This window comes from Mastacembelus armatus, unplaced genomic scaffold, assembly GCF_900324485.2.
Source record: "Mastacembelus armatus unplaced genomic scaffold, fMasArm1.2, whole genome shotgun sequence".
Taxonomy (NCBI): Eukaryota; Metazoa; Chordata; class Actinopteri; order Synbranchiformes; family Mastacembelidae; genus Mastacembelus; species Mastacembelus armatus.
In genome coordinates, this window is record NW_022872917.1 from 154,376 (window position 1) to 178,851 (window position 24,476).

General features: G+C 44.1%; 1 protein-coding gene across 1 annotated transcript; it reads left to right on the forward strand.

Annotated features, from left to right (window-relative positions):
- Positions 1-529: 529 nt before the first annotated feature.
- On the forward strand, positions 530-22,169 carry LOC113127046 (transient receptor potential cation channel subfamily M member 1-like). The gene is made up of 28 exons (XM_026301231.1): positions 530-613; positions 3,187-3,263; positions 3,412-3,604; positions 3,706-3,919; positions 4,222-4,346; positions 4,738-4,909; positions 7,416-7,590; positions 8,231-8,354; positions 9,468-9,540; positions 9,715-9,815; positions 10,363-10,524; positions 11,173-11,307; positions 12,615-12,665; positions 12,751-12,891; positions 13,014-13,043; positions 13,123-13,415; positions 13,979-14,207; positions 14,920-15,048; positions 15,130-15,270; positions 16,225-16,353; positions 16,961-17,212; positions 18,035-18,209; positions 18,703-18,723; positions 19,351-19,495; positions 19,931-20,133; positions 20,205-20,337; positions 20,919-21,289; positions 21,607-22,169. The coding sequence occupies exons 1-28, from the start codon at positions 530-532 to the stop codon at positions 22,167-22,169; spliced, it is 4,641 nt and encodes a 1,546-aa protein (XP_026157016.1).
- The last annotated feature ends 2,307 nt before the right edge of the window (positions 22,170-24,476 follow it).

The following is a 24,476-nucleotide window of genomic DNA, read 5'->3' on the forward strand; positions in this document are numbered from 1 at the left end:
ATCTGACTATCCATAGCACAGTATAAAACTTTGACCTATCATCTAATCATTGGTCCAGCAGAACACACTAAGACCAGCCACAGGACAGAACTGCTGGGGTTAAAGGAACATTTCTGTTTGTTTTCATTTGGAGTTTATGTGCCTGTATGTTATGAGCACATATTCCAGTACAATGTAATGTTTCTCTATTGAAATGAATTTTTTCGTATAGTTGATCCAAAAAAACAGCAGAAATGAATAAATAACAATATCTGCATGTTGGAAGTGGTTTTGGAGGCAGATTTCCCTTCAATCACCATTTATTAAATCTCCATCCATTAAAGAGCACCGCCCTCCATCCGCAGCAGCATCCACTAATCCTGATTACAGTGCCAGAAGGAGGACAGGGTCTCACCCCACTACAATACCCAGAGACACCTGAATGCAACACAGACTGAAGACTGCAGGAAGAAGACGAAGACATTGGAGTGACAGAGGAGTCTAGAGACCACTGGGGGAGGCAAGTGGAGGCCACCTGAGCTTTTTCGACATGGACAGCAGAGGGAGGAGAGGAACTGATGGGTCCTTCAAATGCTCATCCATCAAACGCAGCACGTCGTCAGGATCACAGAAGGTAAGACTTAGAGGGACAAAGGGGCTTCAAACACTCACAACTTTATTTAAAAATCTAGCAGAGCCCCCAAGTGTCCACAAATCCGAAATGTCCAAAATGTCCATGTGTTTGTGAAATGTTTGTCAAACAAGGTAAGAGTTGACAGATCCACTGAGTTTGGGCGTTTGACCTTTCTATATGTGCTGCTAAACCCTGGAATACACTTCCAGTACAAGTCAGACAATGTCCTACAATTTACAATGCATCTTCAGAGGTGGGTAAAGTCTCAGCACTGTGATCATTAACTGGATTATTTTTCTTTCTTTTTTTAGCATGTATTTTAAATTTTATTATTTTTATTCCTCGGTCCGTATACCGTTCTAGTTTCTCATGCCCAGGAGCTGCAGATGAGATCAGCTGCTAGCTAATTCTGGGGTTGTCACTGGCCACACATTGTCCCTGTGACATAAATGAATAAACGAAACAATAAGCTAAATACGTCAGGCAGAACTTTGACAGCTCAGCTTACATAACCCAACATGTAGGTTCTCACTGTGAGGAGCTGGTTGAACACTGAGAGAAGTTTTTCTCAAACTTCTGTACGTGGGTTTTCGCAGTGAAATGGCTGAAGAGTAGATGAGTGTCAGTCATGTTTTATTTTGAGTAGTTTTTTACCCATAATTCATAGCAAATTTGTCTTAAATTAAATTAGCTATGATCTACAGAGCTTTACGCAGAAAATGAATGTAGGCGTCTTCCATGATTTTGTTCCAGGTCAAACTGTTGTGAGACATAATCAGGGCTGAGAGGACTACAGGGTCCTGTAGACCTGTTTCTTTCTTCATATGGACCCTCACCTGAGCTGTGTACTTCAAGAGAGTAGACTTGAACATGCAACCTCAGCTGTTTTTAATATTTTGTCCACTCAATGACTCTCACAGTAATTGAACAGAAGCAATGATTACTGCTTGGTGCTCAAAGTCGATTTGTTGAGCTTGATCTTGTGGCTTGAGGGGTCATAAGGCTGTCAGAAAGACTGCTGTGGACCGGAATCATGATACTGGTTCCAAGGAAGAGCCCCACATGCTCATCATGAACCCAGTCAGCTGCATCAGGTGAACTCTGGTCATCTGGACATCTGGTCCTCACAGACAGTCTGGATCCTCACAGACACTCTGGATCCTCACAGACAGACTGGATCCTCACAGACAGACTGGATCCTCACAGACGCAACTGGTCCTCACAGACACTCTGGATCCTCACAGACACTCTGGATCCTCACAGACAGACTGGATCCTCACAGACACAACTGGTCCTCACAGACACTGGATCCTCACAGATGCTTCTGGTCCTCACAGACAGACTGGATCCTCACAGATCCTTCTGGTCCTCACAGACAGACTGGATCCTCACAGATGCTTCTGGTCCTCACAGACCTGCCGTGTCCTCACAGAGCTGCTGGGTCTTCAGTCTGGACCAGTTTTAGGACAGAGTGAGACATTTGGACATTCAGGTAGAGATGAGCGTTGCCACTACTGCAGCACAAACTGTTTTTGTTGTACATGATGTGAAGACATGTCTCAGAGAGAGTCACAAATGTTTTCTCGTTGAATGTGAGAATGTCTGAGTGTAATTGATGTTAGAAAGCGTCAGGAAGAGAAAACAGAGTCACTCTGTTCACCCAAATTAAAGTGACTAAAGTGCCACAGACGTAGACATACAACTGGTTGCAGGGTGGGAACGTGGCCAAATTAATAAGTTCAAGTCAAAAGAATCAGACTGCAGACTGCAAATATGAAATTGAGATCCTCAGAGAACTGATGGTGGTGGATCAGCTGTCATAAAAACACAAAGAACCTAAGGCTCGTGTGACACAGAGACATTAATCCTCCACCGAGTGCAGAAATCTGACAAAGGGCTTGAGTGAATCATAACACACACATGATAACACGCAATCATTAGTGTTGTGTGGATTTAAACAGGAAACAGAGATTTAAAGGGCAGTTCTGTGTGTTTTTTGTGCAGCAGCAGGATTATGATGGTGGGTAAGAGGATTGGATGCATAAAGAAATGGACTCTCCCAGTAATTAGCCAGACGACTTCCAATATAAACTGTTTTTAACCATTAGAGATGTTTTGTTACATTTATGAAACATGAAAAGAGGAAAACTCTGGTGTTACAGTAGCAGAGAAATATAATAAGAACAAATTATCAAATGACATTATACCGTACACCTGAGTAAATACACAATGCTACACTGCACATTAGTGCAAATCTGGGATTTATCTCAAATAGGAAACTCCTGAAGGTCAGGGTCAGTGTTTTTCTACAGTACCCGTTGTTCATTCATTGAGGTAATTCTTCAGTAAAAATCTGACTCATAATATTATGCTGGGCTCTACCAAACCAGGCAGGAGCCGGATGCAGAGGTCCCTGAGACAATCCAGCAAATTATAGAATGTTGTAAGATGCTAACAACCAAGTGAACCAACTGGGCAACATAGAGGACTCGAGCTTGACCCTGTTCTTTGGATTAGTCAGTGAGTTTACCAGCGTAAAGCTCTGTCTGATTTTTATATATTGTTTTGCTCAGGTTCAGAGAGCATGGGTCGAGAGGACTTTCCAGAAGAGAGAATGTGTTCAGATTATTCCCAGCAAAGACTCCAGCAGGTACTGACACACCTACACATTCCCATTCTTTATAGACTAGAATAATCATTTAAAAATATTGTTAATTCCTCTAACTCTAACTCCATTTCACTGCTTCCATGCCTGTATGCTGGGGTTCTGTCTTTCTTGTGTGGTGGTCGTTGATCAGGTGCAGTTGTGGTCATCTGGTGACGCAGCACATCAACATCCCTCCAGAAACCAAAGAGGAGGGGGCCCCACTGGTTCAGCTGGAGGTCCAACCTGCAGAGAGGTGGAGTCCTCTCAAACACACCCAGACCTTCCCCACTGACGCTTATGGAGTCATCGAGTTCCAGGGGGGAGGACACCTCAACAAGGCCATGGTCCCAAAACTCTGAGTTACAAGCAGGAGAACAGATGCTTTAATTGGTGGAGTCATGTAGTCGAGCTTTTCCACTGACAACTTGTCATCCTTTTCCTGCAGTACATCAGAGTCTCCCACGACTCCAAGCCGGACTCCTTGCTCCACCTGATGGTGAAGGACTGGCAGTTGGAGCTCCCTACACTGCTCATCTCTGTCCATGGAGGCCTTCAGAACTTTGACCTGCCGCCCAAACTGAAGCAGGTTTTTGGGAAAGGACTGATCAAAGCAGCTGTGACAACTGGAGCCTGGATTTTCACCGGAGGAGTCAGTACAGGTAGGACACTTCCTCCTCCTCCTTGTAAATTATCTTGCTGGTAATGCTAACTGAGCAGCTCCCAACTCAGCTACCAGTTACCTGAAACAATGTGGGGTCATATCCAGGCTTCCTGTGCTTTAAACTACATTTAAAAGTGATTTAAGCTGTTTGTCAGTAACACATGTTTCAGCATAATCTTGACTCCATCACAAAGGGTATCAGCAAACACCTGAAAACCAGATATGATATTTTCTGTGTAATATTATATTGTCATAATAAACTGGATCCTGACCTTGTGCTGGTCTTTTGTGGTTTTTCAGGGGTGATCCGCCATGTTGGAGATGCTCTGAAAGATCATTCATCAAAGTCCAGAGGGAAAGTTTGCGCTGTTGGCATTGCACCATGGGGGATCATCGAGAACAAGGAAGACCTGATTGGGAGAGATGTAAGACAAAACAGACTAAGACACGGTGAAGCACACATACATGAAAGCAGTTTTAAGGAACATCACTAATTCAAATCTGATAACAATAAACAGAACATACTGTAAACATCCATTTATAAACCTCATTTGAAATGTTTTATTGCATGATCATTGCTTAATTTGGTGATTTAGTGGTTGTGGCTGTGCAGCTTATAAAGGCTGTTTTGAAAGTGTCTTTATAAGTAACAGTCATCCACAGCCACAATACCAGCAGGGTTACAGACCATTTACTGACTGAAACACAGGGGTTTAGTGTGAACATAAACACAAAAACACAACCCAGAGACTTGGGACTCACCTCCTGTGTAAAATAATAACTAAAATAGTGGCCAACCATATGTGGGTGTTCCAGGTGACCCGGCTCTATCAGACCATGTCCAACCCCCTCAGCAAGCTGTCAGTCCTGAACAGCAGCCACTCCCACTTCATCCTTGCTGATAACGGGACCAGCGGGAAGTACGGAGCTGAGATCCGACTCCGCCGACAGCTGGAGAAACACATCGCTCTGCAGAAGATCAATACGCGTGAGTAATGTGACCTCTGAAACAACCGAACACTGTGGTTGTCAGCACTTACAGTGCGTACGGAAAGTATTCAGATCCCTTTAAATTTTTCACTCTTTATGTCATTGCAGCCATTTGCCAAAATCCAAAAAGTTCATTTTATTTCTCATTAATGTACACTCAGCACCCCATCTTGACAGAAAAAAACAGAAATGTAGAAATTTTTGCAAATTTATTAAAAAAGAAAAACTGAAATATCACATGGTCATAAGTATTCAGACCCTTTGCACTGACACTCATATTTAACTCACATGCTGTCCATTTCTTCTTATCCTCCTTGAGATGGTTTTGCTCCTTCACTGGAGTCCAGCTGTGTTTAATTAAACTGACTGGACTTGATTAGGAAAGGCACACACCTGTCTATATAAGACCTTACAGCTCACAGTGCATGTCAGAGCAAATGAGAATCATGAGGTCGAAGGGACTGCTCAAGGAGCTCAGAGACAGAATTGTGGAAAGGTACAGATCTGGCCAAGGTTACAAAAGAATTTCTGCAGCACTCAAGGTTCCTAAGAGAACAGTGGCCTCCATAATCCTCAAATGGAAAAAGTTTGGGACGACCAGAACTCTTCCTAGACCTGGCCGTCCAGCCAAACTGAGCAATCGTGGGAGAAGAGCCTTGGTGAGAGAGGTAAAGAAGAACCCAAAGATCACTGTGGCTGAGCTCCAGAGATGCAGTAGGGAGATGGGAGAAAGTTCCACAAAGTCAACTATCACTGCAGCCCTCCACCAGTCGGGGCTTTATGGCAGAGGGGCCCGACGGAAGCCTCTCCTCAGTGCAAGACACATGAAAGCCCGCATAGAGTTTGCCAAAAAACACATGAAGGACTCCCAGACTGTGAGAAATAAGATTCTCTGGTCTGATGAGACCAAGATTGAACTTTTTGGCGTTAATTCTAAGCGGTATGTGTGGAGAAAACCAGGCACTGCTCATCACCCGCCCAATACAATCCCTACAGTGAAACATGGTGGTGGGAGCATCATGTTGTGGGGATGTTTTTCAGCTGCAGGGACAGGACGACTGGTTGCAATTGAAGGAAAGATGAATGTGGCCAAGTACAGAGATATCCTGGAAGAAAACCTCTTCCAGAGTGCTCAGGACCTCAGACTGGGCCGAAGGTTCACCTTTCAACAGGACAATGACCCTAAGCACACAGCTAAAATAACAAAGGAGTGGCTTTGGAACAACTCTGTGACCGATCTTGACTGGCCCAGCCAGGGCCCTGACCTAAACCCTATTGAGCATCTCTGGAGAGACCTGAAAATGGCTGTCCACCAACGTTCACCATCCAACCTGACAGAACTGGAGAGGATCTGCAAGGAAGAATGGCAGAGGATCCCCAAATCCAGGTGTGAAAAACTTGTTGCACCATTCCCAAGAAGACTCATGGCTGTACTAGCTCAAAAGGGTGCTTCTACTCAATACTGAGCACAGGGTCTGAATACTCATGACCATGTGATATTTCAGTTTTTCTTTTTTAATAAATTTGCAAAAATTTCTACATTTCTGTTTTTTTCTGTCAAGATGGGGTGCTGAGTGTACATTAATGAGAAATAAAATGAACTTTTTTGATTTTGGCAAATGGCTGCAATGACACAAAGAGTGAAAAATTTAAAGGGGTCTGAATGCGATGCTGCTTAAAAGTGGAGGAGCTACTCTCCTCTGATTCACTAACTTCTTTTTCAGCTGAACAGTTTAAAGGGCCAGTTCACCCAACACACTGCACAAACTTCACCTGATAACATTAATCACGTCACTCAGCTCCTCTGAAAACAATAAAGGTTTTACTGGGTTTTTAATACATCTGCAGCTGTACTTCCCAACACCTGGAAACACACAGGTAAACATGCAGATAAGCAGTGCAGCAGATGGACTCTACATAGGGTACCTCTCTGAAGCTAATTTGTAGCCCCCTGTCCCTGGTTATGGTTTTTATTTGCAGGCTAAGTATAAAAACTGGCCTCAGTCCATAGTTCTACCTGCTGTAATCATGTGACCTGTGGGTTTCCCTTTGTCATCCTATGCCTGGAGCTACCTGTAAGGCAGAGATGGCAAAGGGAGGCTCAGCCGTCTGTCGACTCCACACTGGACACAGAGAAAAGAAACTGGGACATCCAACTCTGGAGAAGATACAGAACCAGAGGATTTATCTTGGACATCTTAAAGTGTTAGTGCTTTTAAAATGACAGTAGGCAATAAACAATTGTCAGACATAAAAACACATCCATGAAGAACTCATTTAAGTGCTTCATCCATTCAAACAAAATGTAAAAAAATCTAAATCTAAACAGTTTTATATTTTGATGTAATTAGGTTTTCACCTGTCTGAAAACATTTAACATGCGCAGTGAGTTGTGGCCTCGATATTGTGGATCAGACCTAAGTTACAGGACTAACATCTCAAGGCTGTGACAGCAGTGGTTCAATACAACACACACACACTGTGTGTTTCTTTCTGGGTGTCAGGTCTGGGTCAGGGGGTACCAGTGGTCTGTCTGATCCTGGAAGGAGGTCCAAATGTCATCTCCATTGTTTTAGAGAGTCTGAAGGAGGAGCCTCCAATCCCTGTTGTGGTCTGTGATGGCAGCGGTCGAGCCTCTGACATCATTTCCTTTGCTCACAGATACTGTGACGAGGACGGGTGAGTGTTTTTCTCACTTTCAGATCAAAGTCAGATAGATCATGATGGTTAGGTCCTCAGGGACAATTCTTTTCAAAAGCATCTCATTGCAGTCCAATGGAGTTTAAAGCTGCATTTGGTTCTTCTGGGTTCAGGAGCAGCTTCTGAAACCATAGCCAACCTCAGTTCTCTGAAGAAATGGGTTGTGATGTATGTTACAGCACATGAATGGTATTCATCCAAAACTGTAACTTTTTTATTACACTGATAAAATATCTGACTTGTCTCTTCCACAGAGATCTATTGCAGGTCGTGTATTGGATTAATACAGTGGCTCCCTTCAGGACACATTCCCCATCAGTTTGTCTCTTGTCAGTATATACTGATGATGTTCTGCTCTATTGATGAATCCTAGGGATTTTACAGAGTGGTCTTAAAGACATCAGTCTGAGTCCTGCAGTTAAAAATCATAACTGAATGAAGAGCTTCCCTTTGCAACAGCTCAGACTTTGGGTCCTCCTCAGCTTTAAAACTAAGGTTATTTCTGTCCATTGGACTCAACTTCCCCTCTCCTGGGGTCAGGCAGCAAACCTTGTCATGCCAACTCTGTGTTATCCATCTGAGTTCAGACTATCATGACACTGGTGTTTTTTCTGCTCAGGCTGGTGAGTGACAGCGTCAAAGATCAGCTGCTGGTCACCATCCAGAAAACCTTCAGCTACAGCCGCAGCCAGGCGCAGCAGATCTTCCTCATGGTAATGGAGTGCATGAAGAAGAGGGCCCTGGTAGGTCTGACAGGGAGACACACTGTGATGCTTTGTGGATTCTATTTTATCCCCAGATCCTGGGGTTCTGTCCTGTTTTGTCCTGTTTTTTCAGTGTCCAACCTGACCTGTAAACGCAAAAGTGCTGATATTATTCAGATTAACTAGAGACAAACTCCTGCTGAATTCACAGTTTGAATACCTACTTTACTCAAACATTCAAGCTTAAGAGGAGGAAATGACTGAAAATGTGTCATGACTCATATTTAACCCCATGACCATGACGTTAAATATAAGATGGAACCGACGAAGCAGCGGCTGTCAGTCCAGCACCTATGGAAATATCAGACAACAGAGACATGTAAAAGGTCCCCACCATATAGGAGCAAGAACCCCCCAGAGACAAATCCACCACAAACAGCTGATCAGCTGATCATGTCGATCTCTGTGTGGCTGCTTTGCCTGTTTGTGCTGTTACGTTCTCTGCAGTGGTTTTGTGTGTTTCAGTATGCGGTGGTCTTGGACTACATGATATAAAATATATCAAGTCCCTTCTCCCTTCAGGCTAGTTGTCTGTCACCTGCTGATGCTGGGCGGGGCTGGGCACAGAGTGGCCAATCACATTTTGATGGCGTGCCCTGTGGCAGAGGTGCTGGTGGCCTCTCTGTGTATCATCAAAAACATAACCATGGCTTCTGGCAGATGTTCACTGAGATATAAGTACAGTACAAAAGCAGCTGACGATGACATTAACATTACATAAAGTTTGACCTATGACCCCAAACTGCAGCACTTAATGGAGATTGTTCTGTGACCCTCCATTATTTATTTAATCCCACAATCCTCTGCTTCTTTCAAACAGCAGCTGCAGCAGCAGAGCAGCCACAATGTAAAAATAAAATCACATCAATTCACTTAAAATGATTTATGGTCAGATTAAAATGCTGTTTCTCCACAGAGACAGTTACTGACCTGCAGCAGGCTCCGCCCCCTCACATTTATTAGTCCAGGGGTCAAGAACCAAACCAGAACCAACCAGAACCAACCAAAACCAAACCAGGACTAAACAGAACCTGTTGTTGTGTGTTCATCACAGCGTTGTGTAGATCACAGTGTTGTGTGTGTGTTGTGTAGATCACAGTGTTCAGGATGGGTTCAGAGGGACAGCAGGACATCGAGATGTCGATCCTCACAGCTCTGCTCAAAGGTAACATCAAGACACACTCTCTAAACATTAATACAAAAATGAGTACACACACCATGAACACACAGGTGTGTTTTTGCTGCACCTGAGCACTGACAGTCATCTTCCTCTAACTAACTAACTAACTAACTCAACCTAACAAGGGAATGAATCTCAGGTGTGTTTGTGGCATTGCAGGTACGAACGCGTCGGCGTCTGATCAGCTGAGTTTGGCTCTGGCCTGGAACCGAGTGGACATCGCCCACAGTCAAATCTTTGCGTACGGGCACCACTGGCCTGTGAGTTCACACACAATCTATCCATCTATTGATCACTCGATTGATTTGTTTGAAGAGATGTGAGGCACTCTTTCTTCCGATCCTTAATGTGCAGCGTCCAATCACAAACTAAATTCCGACAAAAGGGCGTTTCAATCTCTAACAGACTTCTGCGAAGGATGGTTATAACCCTAACCCTAACCAGAAAGGCCAGTCTCATCGGGACTTGGCTGTTGGATCTGGAGACTTCCTCTGGAGAGAAAGAATAATCACATATGTAATCAGTGACCATTCGGCAAATGCATTCAGTAAATTCATTTTGTCACGTCGATAAAAAGTCTCTTCTGGATGGTGTTCAGTTTCTAATGAGCATCAAGTTTGAGTCTTCATGCACTTCATGCAAGTTCCCAGAACAAAATAAAATGCAGGGGAGCTGAGTGTGTGACACAGCAAACTGAAGACACTTTCATGTGCATCCATGAACCTCCTCCTGATGATTGAAGTGAAATAAACAGGTAATTGAGACGAGTCTGTCATTTAGATTTCAACCATGTGTGTGTGTCTGCAGCCTGTCAGCGCCTTACCCAGCGACCGTCCCAGCAGCCCAGCAGCCCAGCGTCCAGCCACAGCAGGGAAAGGCAAGGCCAGAGGGAAGAAAGGCAAAGGAGGCAAAACTAAAGCTGAGCCACCAGAGGAGACTGACCCCAGGAAACTAGAACTACTCAACTGGGTGAGAGACTGGAATAAAAGTGACCCATGAAAGCAAATTCCAAATAAACACTGCCTGGTCATCAGAAAATCATATCGGGTGCTGATTTCCTCACCCACCAACCATTTGTGAATTAATCAATTACGTTATTGACAGAAGATGACTGTAATCAGCTATTATGTTGGCAATGAATTAATCAATGAATAAATTTCATTCATCCATCCATCATCTATACCCCCTTATTCCTAACCAGGGTCCCAGGGATCTGCTGGAGCCTATCCCAGCTCTCTTTGGGTGACAGGCAGGGGTCCACCCTGGACAGGTCCCCAGTCCATCACAGGACCAACTAATCATTTTTCAATGAAAATTAAAGCCTGTCAAATATATTGCTTGGCTTCGTCAGTCTTGCAGGACTTGCAGGAAACTGATTCTCCTGGTTTTGGACATAAGATGCTGCTGCAGACTGGGCCCTCCTGCTTTATCTAAAACTGTTTTAATTCTGAAACTGAACCTGTAGGTAAATAAAAACGTGTATTCATCTGTGAAAGAGAAACAGCTACAGTAAGCTGGACAGCATTAACATAAGCTTTAATGTGTTTCAGATCTGTGGTCATTAGTCCTTGTTTCTGGCTACTCAGGCGATTGATGCAAATGATGATGATGTTACAGGTGAACTCTCTGGAGCAGGCCATGATGGATGCTCTGGTGCTGGACAGAGTGGACTTTGTGAAGCTGCTGATTGAGAACGGCGTTAACATCCATCACTTCCTGACCATCCCTCGGCTGGAGGAGCTCTACAACACGGTGAGACTCAGCTGAGCGCCTGAGTGCACTCACAGCGTTGGTGCCAAAACGAGGCACATCGGCTTTACGCTAAACATGACAGGCACCAGTGTTGTGAGTGTCCAGGGTGGAATGTGGGGTTTTATCAGCACAACACAATCACATCCTGCAGGTAAAAACTAATATTTAGTTTAGAAGCTGGTACTTGTAGATGTAACACTATATACTATATTACTGTAATACTGTAATACTATATATTACTGTCATACTGTAATACTATATATTACTGTAATACTGTAACACTATATGTTACTGTAATACTGTATATATATTTGTCCCTCACAAAGAACATGGGACCTGCAGGTCACATTGGTTTTAGTTTGAATCTAATCAGGCCTATTTGTTTTCCTGTTTTCAGTCTTTATGCTAAGCTGAGATAAAACAGCACTTCACAATAAGAGCACATACAAACTAATGCTTGATTCACAGTGTGTGAATTAATTAATAATATAGGATGCATTGTGGTTTTCTGTGATTAGTTCATACTTAATTGATCATAGTTTATTTATTGATGTGCCAACAAATCAGTTGCATTCCAATTACACAAAACTTCATTTCAGAGACATGACGTGTATCTTAACTCAACTTTAACACATTTCTCTCAGTTTATTGGGTCACTCATTCTCTTCTAATTTGTCAAACTGCACCTGATCAGTCACAATACTACACACCACTTTTTAACAACCAACATCCACCAATAATTACAAATGCAGCAGCATGTAAATGTCTGACCAGGTGATTTGCTGTTGATGTTAATAGTTTAGATTCTAGTGTTTGACCTTTGCACTCATACCATTTCCAGTTACAGGCTGCTTTAACTTAATATGTTCCACCCAATGTTATTCAATTTAAACTCTGCAGTAATTTACAGTTGTGTTTGTCCAAGTTGTTTCATTTTAATCAAATCAGATGTGAGACCTTTCTCCTTTGAGGATGAGTTATGACACAAAAGCTTTCTGCTTTAATGTTGATACTGTCACGTGTATGTTTATGTGCAGCTTAACTTGCATCAGTGATCCACTTCATCCTCTACCACTGCTGTCTGTAATCTTAATCTGCTATCTAAAATCAACAAGAGTCACATTATTGTCAGATTAAAGTGAAGCTCTGTTTGCTTTTCTAATGTCCATACACTGAGATAATCTGTTCATTTGTGAAATCAGTCAACATAGAATCAACAGACGTGACTGCACTTTGCCGACTGACTAAGAAAAACCTGGTTAACGAGAATTAACAACACAACTGTTTGTCTTTCTGTTTTTCTCCAGAAGTTGGGACCAGTAAACACACTGCACTTTGTGGTGAGAGAGGTGAAAAAGGTGAGAGCTGTGACAGTCAGTCAGTCACTCAGTCAGTGAATCAGTCAGTCAGTCACTGATTCATGAACTCTGATTTGTGGTTCAGGGGAATCTCCCTCCAGATTACCAGATCACGCTAATTGATATTGGACTGGTGCTGGAGTTCCTGATGGGTGGCGCCTACCGCTGCAAATACACCAGGAAGAGCTTCAGGACGCTGTACAACAACCTCTACGGCCTTAAAAGAGTAAGTTGACCTCCACGGGGTGTCGGAGACAGCAAACTGAATTCAGTGGAATCCCCACAATCTGCATATTAATCCATGTGCTATGCTGTGAGAAGCTCATCTTGTCACATTTCCTCTTACAGCCTAAAGCTCTGAAACTTCTTGGGATGGAGGTATGTTCTACTGGATTTTAAACTGGTGCTTATCATTTTTAGGACAAATATTTCCTGAGTTGTTTTGGACTCTGTGCAGGATGACGAGCCCCATCCAAAGGGAAAAGGAAAGAAGAACAAGAAGAAGGAGGAAGAAGTGGACATCGATGTAGACGACCCTGAGGTCAGCAGGTTTCAGTACCCCTTCCATGAACTGATGGTGTGGGCAGTGCTGATGAAGCGCCAGAAGATGGCGCTGTTCCTCTGGCAGCGAGGGGAAGAGGCCATGGCCAAAGCTCTGGTGGCCTGTAAACTCTACAAAGCCATGGCTCACGAGTCATCCCAGAGTGAGCTGGTGGACGACATCTACCAGGACCTGGAGAACAACTCCAAGTACGTCCAGGTCCTTTTCAGAGCAATCCACATCAGATCTGTGGCAGATCCACACTGGAACCTCGTCCAGTGAATAATATAACATCATTTTTTTAGAGTCCTACCTGTTTTCTCATTTGTTTCAGCAGCAGTGAGACTCCTGAGCTGAACTGCTGTAGCACTTTCCACAACATGTGACACGGCTCGCTGGTTTGCAGAGACATTAGAGCCATTAAATGGAAACTGTTCAACAAGTGTCCAGTTATTCTAAAAGGCAGTTTGCGCTCTATTTCCAACTGGAAATATTGTGCACTACGTACGCCAAACACAGGTTTTGCTTGCAACAGATGTGTGCTTTGGTAGCAGGATTTGATTTGCCATGATATCTGCCCTGAATTGACCATAATCATAACCATCTCCCATAGTAGTGCAAGTGGAACACGTTTAAGCGTCTGTATTGCAGGTGTAATCGGTGTTCGGTGCACAGTGTTTCACAGCATGTATTGGGTTGGAGTGAACAGATTTCTATCTTTCTGCATCATTGACCATCAGCCTGACAGGGCGCTGGTGTGTTCTCTGTGCAGGGAGTTTGGCCAGCTGGCCTACGAGCTGTTGGACCAGTCATACAAACACGATGAGCAGGTGGCCATGAAGCTGCTGACCTACGAGCTGAAGAACTGGAGTAACTCCACCTGTCTGAAGCTGGCCGTGGCTGCCAAACACAGAGAATTCATCGCCCACACATGCAGCCAGATGTTGCTGACTGACATGTGGATGGGCAGTCTGAGGATGGGCAAGAGCAACAGTCTCCAGGTCCCAACATCACAGCACCTAGGAATTCAGTCAGACCTAATCCACCCAAAAACCTTTAGAAAAACACAAGAACCATAAGACAGCTCTAGGTTTTCAAACTGGTAAAGGGACAGATGTGTGCAGGCACACCAGGGTAGACATTGTAGTTTGGCTGCTGATTTGGCCCAGATTATAATAGACTCTGCTCCTCAGGGTTACAACTCATTATCTCTGGTGTCCCTCCCCAACAAAATCATCAATCCACTGAGAAACGAAGAAACAGAGGCTGCAGAACTTCATTCAGATTCCTGCTGTTTTTAAGTTTCCTTCAGTATCACAGGGATCCAGGGACAGTTGTCTGTGCACCCATGGGTTCACTGCAAGCAGCAGCTGATCACTGTCAGTTCTGCTGCTGTTACTGAGACATTGTTGAACAAATATGTGCTCTTACATGTGAACAAACGGGGATGCCAAATCACCGTCTCCATACTAGCATCCCCCAATGCGTTATTGGAAAAAGATTTCCAAATGTTTGAGCTTATTGTGCAAATAAAAATGAGGCAAACAACAATAGAAGTATTAAAGCCCATTAATGTGAAGAGTTAACAATAACAAGAAATATCATCATGTTTGGTTAGTTTGGTCTAAAAATATAAATCCACCACAGTCACAGAGAAGCTAAGTAAAATACAGTTCTGTTGAACCTGTCCTCTGCCCTTGGTCCTATCTCCAGGTGATTCTGGGGATCATATTCCCTCCTGCTATCCTTCTTCTGGATTTTCGTCTTGGAGATGAACCTTCACATCATTCATCCAAAGAGAACTGTGAAGGCACAGCTAAAGATGACAACAAACCCAGCAAGGTAGAAAGCAAGCGGGACAGCTGTGACGTCATCACAGTTCATCTGTTTAAAGCAGGTGGAGTAATGAAGAGTTTGTTTCAGGACACTGTCTCTAACGTCGACACTGTGTCAAAGAAAGGAGACAAGGAAGAAAACCAGAAGAGACACAAGACGAAGATTCCTGTCGGGAGGAAGCTCTATGAGTTCTACAATGCTCCCTTCACCAAGTTCTGGTTCAACACGGTAAGTCCATGTTTCATCCTTTAAAAATGAAGTGTAATAGTATCATTTAACAACAACATAAAGAAATATTGGTACAGCAATATTAATAGTAATGTTAGACTCATGAGGATCTACACTACTCTTGAAGGGTCTAATTCAGTGTTGTTTACCACCTACTGCTCCACTGCTGCACTATTAAGACTGTTACTGTGAGACGTTATAAAAACAAGTAGCATGTGCCTTCAGATTTGTGCTGTTTTGATAATTCTGCCATAAAAAATAATCCAAATACAATGAACATCAGTGAATACAACCTTAAAAAACCTTAAAAATATTCTGTCTCTCTGCCACTGACAGTCCAGTTGTACAACAGTGAACAATCAAACATGACGTCCACATTTACTGCCAAGAGCTAAAGCTCAAAAATACTAAATTTGCTGTCATTTAGGCCAAACCCTGGAAGAGAGGGTGTTAAAAGCTTTTGATGAGATGATTCAGATTTAGTCCAACAGGGCATGTTAGCTTACAGCCTTTTCGCAGATTAAGAGAACAACGAAACATTTGTTATTTGCAATTTGAAATTAGTTTCACATTAGCCAGTCAGAGGACATATTGTGTGCTGTTCACAGAGAGAAAAATAACATATAATAACTTACTGTTACCAGGCTCAGTGTGATTACAGGCTGAGGGCTCTGGGTCTCTTTGTTACTCACAGCATGTTAGCCCGGGCTGACAATGGCTGTGATGGGTTTTCATTATAAATGTGGCAGCAACAACCTGCAGGTAATGTGCATCTGTGTGAAGCAGCTGTGAAACACCTGCCAACCTGAGACTGTCCCTCTGTCCCACTGAGGGTAATAAAATGTCACGTGACACCAGAGACACAGAAAATCTCAAAGCCAGCCTTCATTTCCGCACAGGCCAGGTTTCTGAGCTCAGGCCGCATGGTGACCCCCTGTCCTCTCTCCATGGCAGATCTCGTACCTGGTCTACCTCATGTTGTACAACTACATCATCCTGGTGAAGATGGAGCGATGGCCGTCTCTGCAGGAGTGGATCGTCATCTCTTACATCATCACCCTGGGACTGGAGAAAGTCAGACAGGTAAACACACATGAGGTCAATGGACCAGGTGACTCCACTACTATTTCTGCTCCTTTCAGCAAAGACTCTCCCTCTTATCACTCAGTTCAATTCAGTTTTATTTGCATAACGCCAAATCACAATACAATCATCTCAAGGCACTTTACAAAAAACAAAAGGCTCAAATTCACAAAGTTCATGTCAACTTTTCTTGTTGACTTTCAAAAATAAATGAAGCGGCTCCAGCACCATCTTATTTTATCCTAGGCCACTTAGACAAGATCCTTAAGCCACAATAGATGATTCCCCTCAGCTGACGGTTTAATGACTTTAGTTTATTCCCTGTATGATGTAGGAATCAGTCTGCTTTTTACTGGTGTCTCTTCACTGATATACCAGTGGCAAACAGGAGGTGTTGAACCACTGCATGGACTGACTCCAGGCTACTCTTATTGACCTGTTGTGTTCTACGATTGTATCCTGCTTAGTTCACCTACATCAATGATAATTTTTGCTTTTATTTGACTCTAATCATCAGAGCCCAATTCAAATCTCTCTGTAAAGCCCTTTCCAGCTGTAGTTGTGTTTAGTTGTGCTTGGTAAATGAAATGCCCCCTGCTGTTGCCAGATTCTGATGTCAGAGCCAGGGAAGCTGAGGCAGAAGATCAACGTGTGGTTGGAGGACTACTGGAACATCACCGACTTGGCGGCCATCTCTGTCTTCCTGCTGGGCTTGTTGCTGCGGCTACAGAACCATCCCTACATGGGCTATGGCCGCGTCATCTACTGCGTCGACATCATCTTCTGGTACATCCGAGTCCTCGACATCTTCGGAGTCAACAAGTACCTGGGACCCTATGTCATGATGATCGGAAAGATGGTATGACGGCTTGTGACATCATAGATACGAATCAGTTTAGCTTTATTGTGCAGGCAAAATCAGTGGGAGACATGACAGACAACAGAAGTTATTGTAACTGGGCCTAAAAACCTCAGAAACAGCTTTTCTAAAATTATAGCTACTTTAGATGGCATAGCCCTGGCCTCCAGCACTACTGTGAAAAACCTTGGAGTTATTTTTGACCAGGACATGTCCTTTAACTCACACATAAAACAAATCTCTAGAACTGCATTCTTTCACCTGTGCAACATTGCCAAAATTAGGAACATCCTGTCTCAAAATGATGCAGAGGAACTAGTCCATGCATTTGTTTCCTCAAGGCTAGATTACTGTAACTCATTACTATCTGGATGTCCCAGTATCTCCATAAAAAGCCTCCAGTTAATCCAGAATGCTGCAGCCAGAGTCCTGACAGGAACTAGCAAGAGAGATCATATTTCTCCTATATTGGCTTCTCTTCATTGGCTCCCTGTAAAACACAGAATAGAATTTAAAATCCTTCTCCTCACATACAAATCCCTTCATGATCAAGCTCCTTCATGCCTTAAAGACCTCATAGTACCATATTATCCCAATAGACCACTTCGCTCTCAGAGAGTAGGTCTACTTGTGGTTCCCAGAGTTTCCAAAAGCAGACTGGGCGGCAGAGCCTTTAGCTATCAAGCTCCTCTCCTGTGGAACCAGCTCCCAGTCTGGGTTCAGGAGCTGGATTATATTGTAATTTGGCACTATACAAATGAAATTGAATTGAACTGAATGACGTGAACTGAATAAACACGTCTCCGATCCTCCCGTGTCCAGATGATTGACATGCTGTACTTCGTGGTCATCATGTTGGTGGTACTGATGAGCTTCGGCGTTGCCCGCCAGGCCATCCTGCACCCGGACGAGGAGCCGACGTGGCGTCTGGCTCGGAACATCTTCTACATGCCGTACTGGATGATCTACGGAGAGGTGTTCGCGGACTCCATAGACCGTAAGACAAGCGTCCATAGTAAGACTCTTCAGTCCTCACCCCCTGTCCTCACCCCCAGACTGTAAGGCAAATGTCCATAGTAAGACTCTTTAGTCCTCACCCCCAAACTGTAAGACAAACATCCATAGTAAGACTCTTTAGTCCTTACTCCCTGTCCTCACCCCCCATAGACTGTAAGACAGCGTCCATAGTAAGACTCTTTAGTCCTTACTCCCTGTCCTCACCCCCCATAGACTGTAAGACAGCGTCCATAGTAAGACTCTTTAGTCCTTACTCCCTGTCCTCACCCCCCACACTGTAAGACAAGTGTCTATAGTAAGACTCTTTAGTCCTCACCCCCTGTCCTCACCCTAACCCTCAGGTACAATTCACAACATAAATGTACCAGCTGTGACAAGGACTCCATGGCAGCATTTATTTTCATTATATTTTCATCAGACCGTCTCCCTGTCTCAAAATGACCCTTTTCTGTCCTCTGTTTATCTTTCAACAGTTTATGCAATGGAAATCAATCGTGAGTATCTCTGGCAGATTTGTGCGGTTTCCTGTGAGCTGAAAAGGTGCAGACAGACAGAGTGTGGTAACAAATTCAATTAAAAATCTAGTTTCCATGGAAACAGATCCCTCTGATTAACCTGGTCCTTGAGTCTGAGATTGAATTAGTCTTCCAGACTGAAACACATTTTTTGACCTGACGTTACATTTGTTTTGTGACACTATAAAAACCATCTGCGGATATTACACTTCACAGTTTTCAGTCTCATTTGCACAGAGCAATTAAAAAATTTTCATCACTTGTTCTGTTTTAATTTCACTGAAACCAGTGGAAGAAGCAGCGACACTGCTCAGACAAACTGCAGACACTTGTAGTCTTCCTACAGTACTACTGGGATCAGCTGGTGGTTTCCAGTAATGTGTGTGTGGATGGTTGAACTGTGAAGGTTGGCCACCATGAAACACCCCAGGGCGAGACAACTACTGCTGATTTTAGCTTTATCAACATTTAACATGAAGCCCTGGAAATCAGAGCTCTAAACACATGAACAACAGAAATATAACATCTGTTCTGTGTGTGTGCATGTGCAGCTTCTCTCTAATAAGTTTTGCAGCGGCTCAGACTCAGCGTGTGTTTGTGCGGCAGCTCCGTGCGGCGACAACATGTATGACGAAGATGGGAAGAAGCTTCCACCCTGCATCCCCGGAGCCTGGCTCACTCCTGCCATCATGGCCTGCTACTTGCTGGTGGCCAACATCCTGCTGGTCAACTTGCTCATCGCCGTCTTCAAGTCAGTACATGCTGCACTCTGACACACCTCAGGTCAGGGGCCAAAGTCTAGACCAGCAGGCTCCATGTGTGCAAAGAAAATCATGAGAAACGGGGAAATAAGCACAAGGACAAATTAAAACATAGGAAGAAGATAAAATTAAAGGAAGCAAAGGGTTTCTGTGTTTCATCAAACAAATTACAGGGAAATTACAAGCTACAAGCTTTTCTGTCACGATAAACAGAATCTCTTTGGGCTTTGGACTCTTGGTCAAACAAGGCACCCTAAACTATCTGTCTTATTGACTAACAGAATCCTCAGAATCCTTGATAATAGAAGAAACGACCAGCTGCAGCCCAAACATTTCATGAATATAGTGTAATACAGATGTTTAGAGAAACAGCAGGACGCGTCTTTTAGTCACAGAAGGTCAGAGCTGCCTCTCTCCCTCCGCAGCAACACCTTCTTCGAGGTAAAGTCCATCTCCAACCAGGTGTGGAAGTTCCAGAGGTATCAGCTGATCATGACCTTCCATGACCGTCCCATCCTGCCACCCCCACTCATCGTGGTCCCCCATATCTACATAGTCTTGAGGCGGCTGTGCTGCCGATGCGGACGGAGGCAGGAGGGAGAGCAGGATGACCGCGAGAGGCGCCTGCGTAAGACCCACAGATTCAAGTCTTGTGTCAGAGTCTGCATGATGCTAACAACACGGTGTCTGCTTCCTCAGAGCTGGTGCTGAGTGCAGACGAGCTGAAGAGCCTACATGAGTTCGAGGAGCAGTGTGTGGAGGAATATTTCCGAGAGAAAGACGACGAGACACAGTCGTCCAATGATGAGAGAATCCGAGTGACATCGGAGAGGTGAGGACCACAGGAAATTTTTGTCGTTAATGCCCCCTGATGAATTATTATTAATGACAATGAATATAAATATATATATAGGACATATGACATAAAAGACTGTATATTTAAGAAGAAAGAAATGATGCTGTGTCCAGGAGCACAAAATAGACCACAAAAGTTCCAGTTTCTTAGTTTGGACCCACAGTCGGTCTCTTCCTGCTGACACAATCATTATGACTGTGAAATGCCGACTTGAGGGTACAGATAAATTCAGATATGGCAATGGTCAGATGTTGCTCTGCAGATAAAGCATTTAAGTCCACATCTAGCGGACTGCTGCATGTGATGTTGCATGAAGTGTTGCTTAGACCACAATTCTCTAACTGACCACATGGTGGTGCTGTTGGTGTTTTTAGCAGGCTGAGGGCTGAAGTTGTAGCTCTCAGCATAACTAACTTTCTCCACTGTAGTATTTCCTTTAAAAAGATGAGCAAAATAACTGAGTGACAGAATCCATGAATCTTAATGTCAGCAGATTAGTTTGATCAGGCTTTTGTTTAGAAGCTGACACTATTCTGGCCTCTGCTCTGTGGGCTCAGGGTGGAGAACATGTTTATGCGTCTGGAGGAGGTGAATGAGCGGGAGCACTCGATGAAGGCATCATTGCAGACGGTGGACCTCCGCTTGGCTCAGCTTGAGGAGTTCTCCGGCCGGATGATGAACGCTCTGGAGAAGCTGGCGGGGGTCGACCGGGCTGAGCTCGTTCAAACGTACTCGAGAGGATCCTCCGTCTGTGGGCCTCTGCTGCGACACGGGAGCATCAGCAGCGCAGATGGATACAGTCTGTACCGATATCAGCCAGAGCACGACGAAAGGATCTCTGTCTCTGGAGACCTGGAGGAAAACGGCAGGAGGGTCCAAAGGAGTCCAGAGAGATCAGGGGGAAACACAGCAGGTAAGACCACTCATGGTACATTAAGATGGGATCATGTGACAAGACTGCTCCTGAGAGAGATAGCTTGTACAATCTGGTATCAGAACCTCTGCATGAAGTGACTAACATTAATTTTTGGTGCTTCGATTGGAAAACTACCAACGTAACCACAAACATCCACAAAATGAAAACAGATGCAAAGCTACCACAACAAATGAGAACATCTGTTTCATCCAGAGGTTCAAAACAGTGGAAACTGTGCTGAAATTTGACGCTGAAGAAACATGCAGGACTGGATCAAGCTGAAACATGTTAAACCGTGAACAAAAACAATCTATGCTTCCTGTTTCCAGGTGACATGAAGGACTTTGGCTCCACTATGTGGGCACGAGGACTTGAGGACAGGACTCAGTCTCTGTCCAACGTGGACATCCTGATCTCACCCTGCAACCATACCTGTCCTGCTCCACCTAAGGCTGACCTGACTGATGTGGGCAAACCAGCAGAAAAGAGCCAACTGGCAGCAGCGGCATCCTTCCCTCTGGAAAGAGAGAATTTATCCTCCTCGAGTCTTAGCGGCACGCCGCTGTCTAACAGGAGTCGAGGTGATGAAACTAAACAGGAAGTGGAGGAGTATAGGTTGTCTGGCAAGGAGTGGTGGGGTGGGATGGAAAACACTGACCATGTTAGAGAAGGGGAGGAACTGTTGGAGCGGCTGCTGGTGGGAGAAGACAGGATGTACCCGACACTGCGCTCCAAGAGTGTCAACACCAACCCGAGGAAGACGAGGACGAAGACGACGGAGAGAGAGGAGACGCCTCGATTGACCAGCAGTGTCAGAGTCCGGATGTCAGCCTTCAGAGATGTCCATGGTCTAGTACCAGAGGCTGTGAGTGATCCTGAGGGACTGAAGTGAACCCTGACATGGTGACTTGCTGAGGTTGAGTTCACAGCAGCTGTCCATCATTAGAGCAGAGATAATACTGTGAAACACATTGTTTTAGGATAGCATGAGAAAATCAGAGATAGTCTCTTCAGTACAGTCGGCTTTGTGATTACGGTATGTACAGTAACAAAATAAAAATAAGTCGAAAAATAGAATAAGTGAAGATGAAGAGTTTCCACGTGAGTGTTGTACATTTACAAATATTTAAAATTTATGAATTTACTGTTATTGCACCATTCTATAAATATCACACTGACGGACGGCAAAGGGGTCTGATGGTCTTGGTGTACGATGTTCTGTGGCAGAGGGCACGAGTCAAACAGTCTGTGACCAGGATGTAAGTTTTCTACAGAAACCTGCTCTGCCCTACTATTGTTTCCCACATCGGCGTCTCCTCCAGCTGGAACACATGTGCTGCCCCTACAAACTAAGACCTAAAACAAGGTTCTGTCGATGATGAGGGGAGAAGGAATGTCTGAAGGCAGTTGCCTGTAGTCCAGAGGCTTTCCTCTGAAAAATGTGACCCGAGATGGAACAAAAATGAGCAAATCACTAGCGAGCACAGGGGCAGACATCTATGGTAGCATGGTGATGAACCTACTAAGAGGGTCCAGATGAATCTGCCCCGATTTCTAATGTCTGAACAAAGCACACCACCAAGCTTACTGTGATATGATAAGCAAAAATTATCACATCACCAAAAGCACCACAGAGACACAACACCAGTACTCACTAAAAACCACCACATAGACTCAAAACCACCACGCAGACCCAAAACCACCACGCAGACTCAACACCGCCACAGAGACCCAAAACCACCACACAGAGACTCAAAAATACCACACACAGACACAAAACCACCACAGAGATCCACAGAGAACCAAAACCATCACACATAGACCCAAAACCACCACAGAGACTCAAAAAACAACAACTGTTCTACACAGTGAATTTGGTGTTTGACTGGTTCCGGAGCATCATTCAGGTTGGATCCAGGTTTGACATCAGCAGCTTATTAGCAAACACTGAAATAACGTTCTGCTGTACTTGCAGAGGATGAGGAGTCAATGATGAAGAAGCTTTGTACAGTTAAGTCCTGTGTCTCTTAAGGGTCCTGACCATTTCTCTGTGTTTGAACTGTAAAATTAACGTGTCTCCAGGACATAAGCCACGAGTATGAAAGACCAGCAAAGATCAGTCACATCCAGACAGAGGAGAATCCGGACTATTACACCTGAGGTAAGAAACAGATCTTCGTGTTAGAACCCCGATGTAGAAATGTATTGTGTTACTGAGCAGTGGAAATTACACCTTTGGTTTCTGTGTCTCCACTACAGCTCGAAACAAAACACAGCGTAGGGAAACATGAGGAGGATTTTGTGGTAAAAAGTCTGAAACTGAGCTTTCGAGGGAGGACTGTGAGACCAGCTTTTTAAGGACAGCTTTTTTTTTTAAAAAAACAAAATGTTTAAAAATTGTTACAAAAGCTAATTATTCCTGACATGAGAAATATAATCTTTGTCAAGTGTGCTGGTTTTAAGAATTATTTACTCAAATTCAGAAGCAAACAAATGAAAGAAGTAGTTATACTCTAATTTCTACTAGTTATACTCTAGTCTGTGGCTACTTGTAAGAGGAAATAGGGTTAGGGGAACAGGTACAATCACATACCCTAACATGTGGCTGATGATTCCAGCTGTTGGAGTCAGTGGTCCCCTAACCATGCATCATGTTGTTTCCATCCTGATGATGATGATGATGATGGGGGCGTCTCTGCAGATGGTAAGGACCACAGCGTCACTGACGCTCTCTACAGAGAACAGGAGCAAAACAGTTCTTCCCTGTGTCTTTGATCATTCGTCCAGATAATGTGTAAGAACCAGCATAAAGTGGTACCATGCCCACATTCTCTGCCGGATGGACTCTGGTACCAGGTGAATGGCCTTCTCTCGCACAAAATATCTCAACTATGATGATGCTGGGGAGAGAGGCTGACAGCAATGACCACAGACACATGACCGTGAGATCAGTGTGCTAAGGAAACTGACTCCATCATTTTTATATCATTGTATTTGCACTTTTACTTGAACTGACAGAAGCGTCTGACTCTGCTCATTTCAGAAAGCCTGCAACAAGCACACAGTGGGATGCTTTAAAGGCGGCTGGTGACGATCCACCAGCCTGATGAGCTGGACTGAGTCATCTGTGCCATGTACGCTGTGAACACTAAAAAAATTACACTACTGGATTGGTGGCAGGCTTGCAGGTTATTATGTA

Bases quoted from the DNA above. Each gene is read 5' to 3' on its own strand.
- LOC113127046 (XM_026301231.1), top strand. From the start codon at position 530: ATGGACAGCAGAGGGAGGAGAGGAACTGATGGGTCCTTCAAATGCTCA. The intron at 7,591-8,230 runs GTGAGTGTTTTT...TTTTCTGCTCAG, and splicing joins AGATACTGTGACGAGGACGG to GCTGGTGAGTGACAGCGTCA. The intron at 13,044-13,122 runs GTATGTTCTACT...GACTCTGTGCAG, and splicing joins TGAAACTTCTTGGGATGGAG to GATGACGAGCCCCATCCAAA.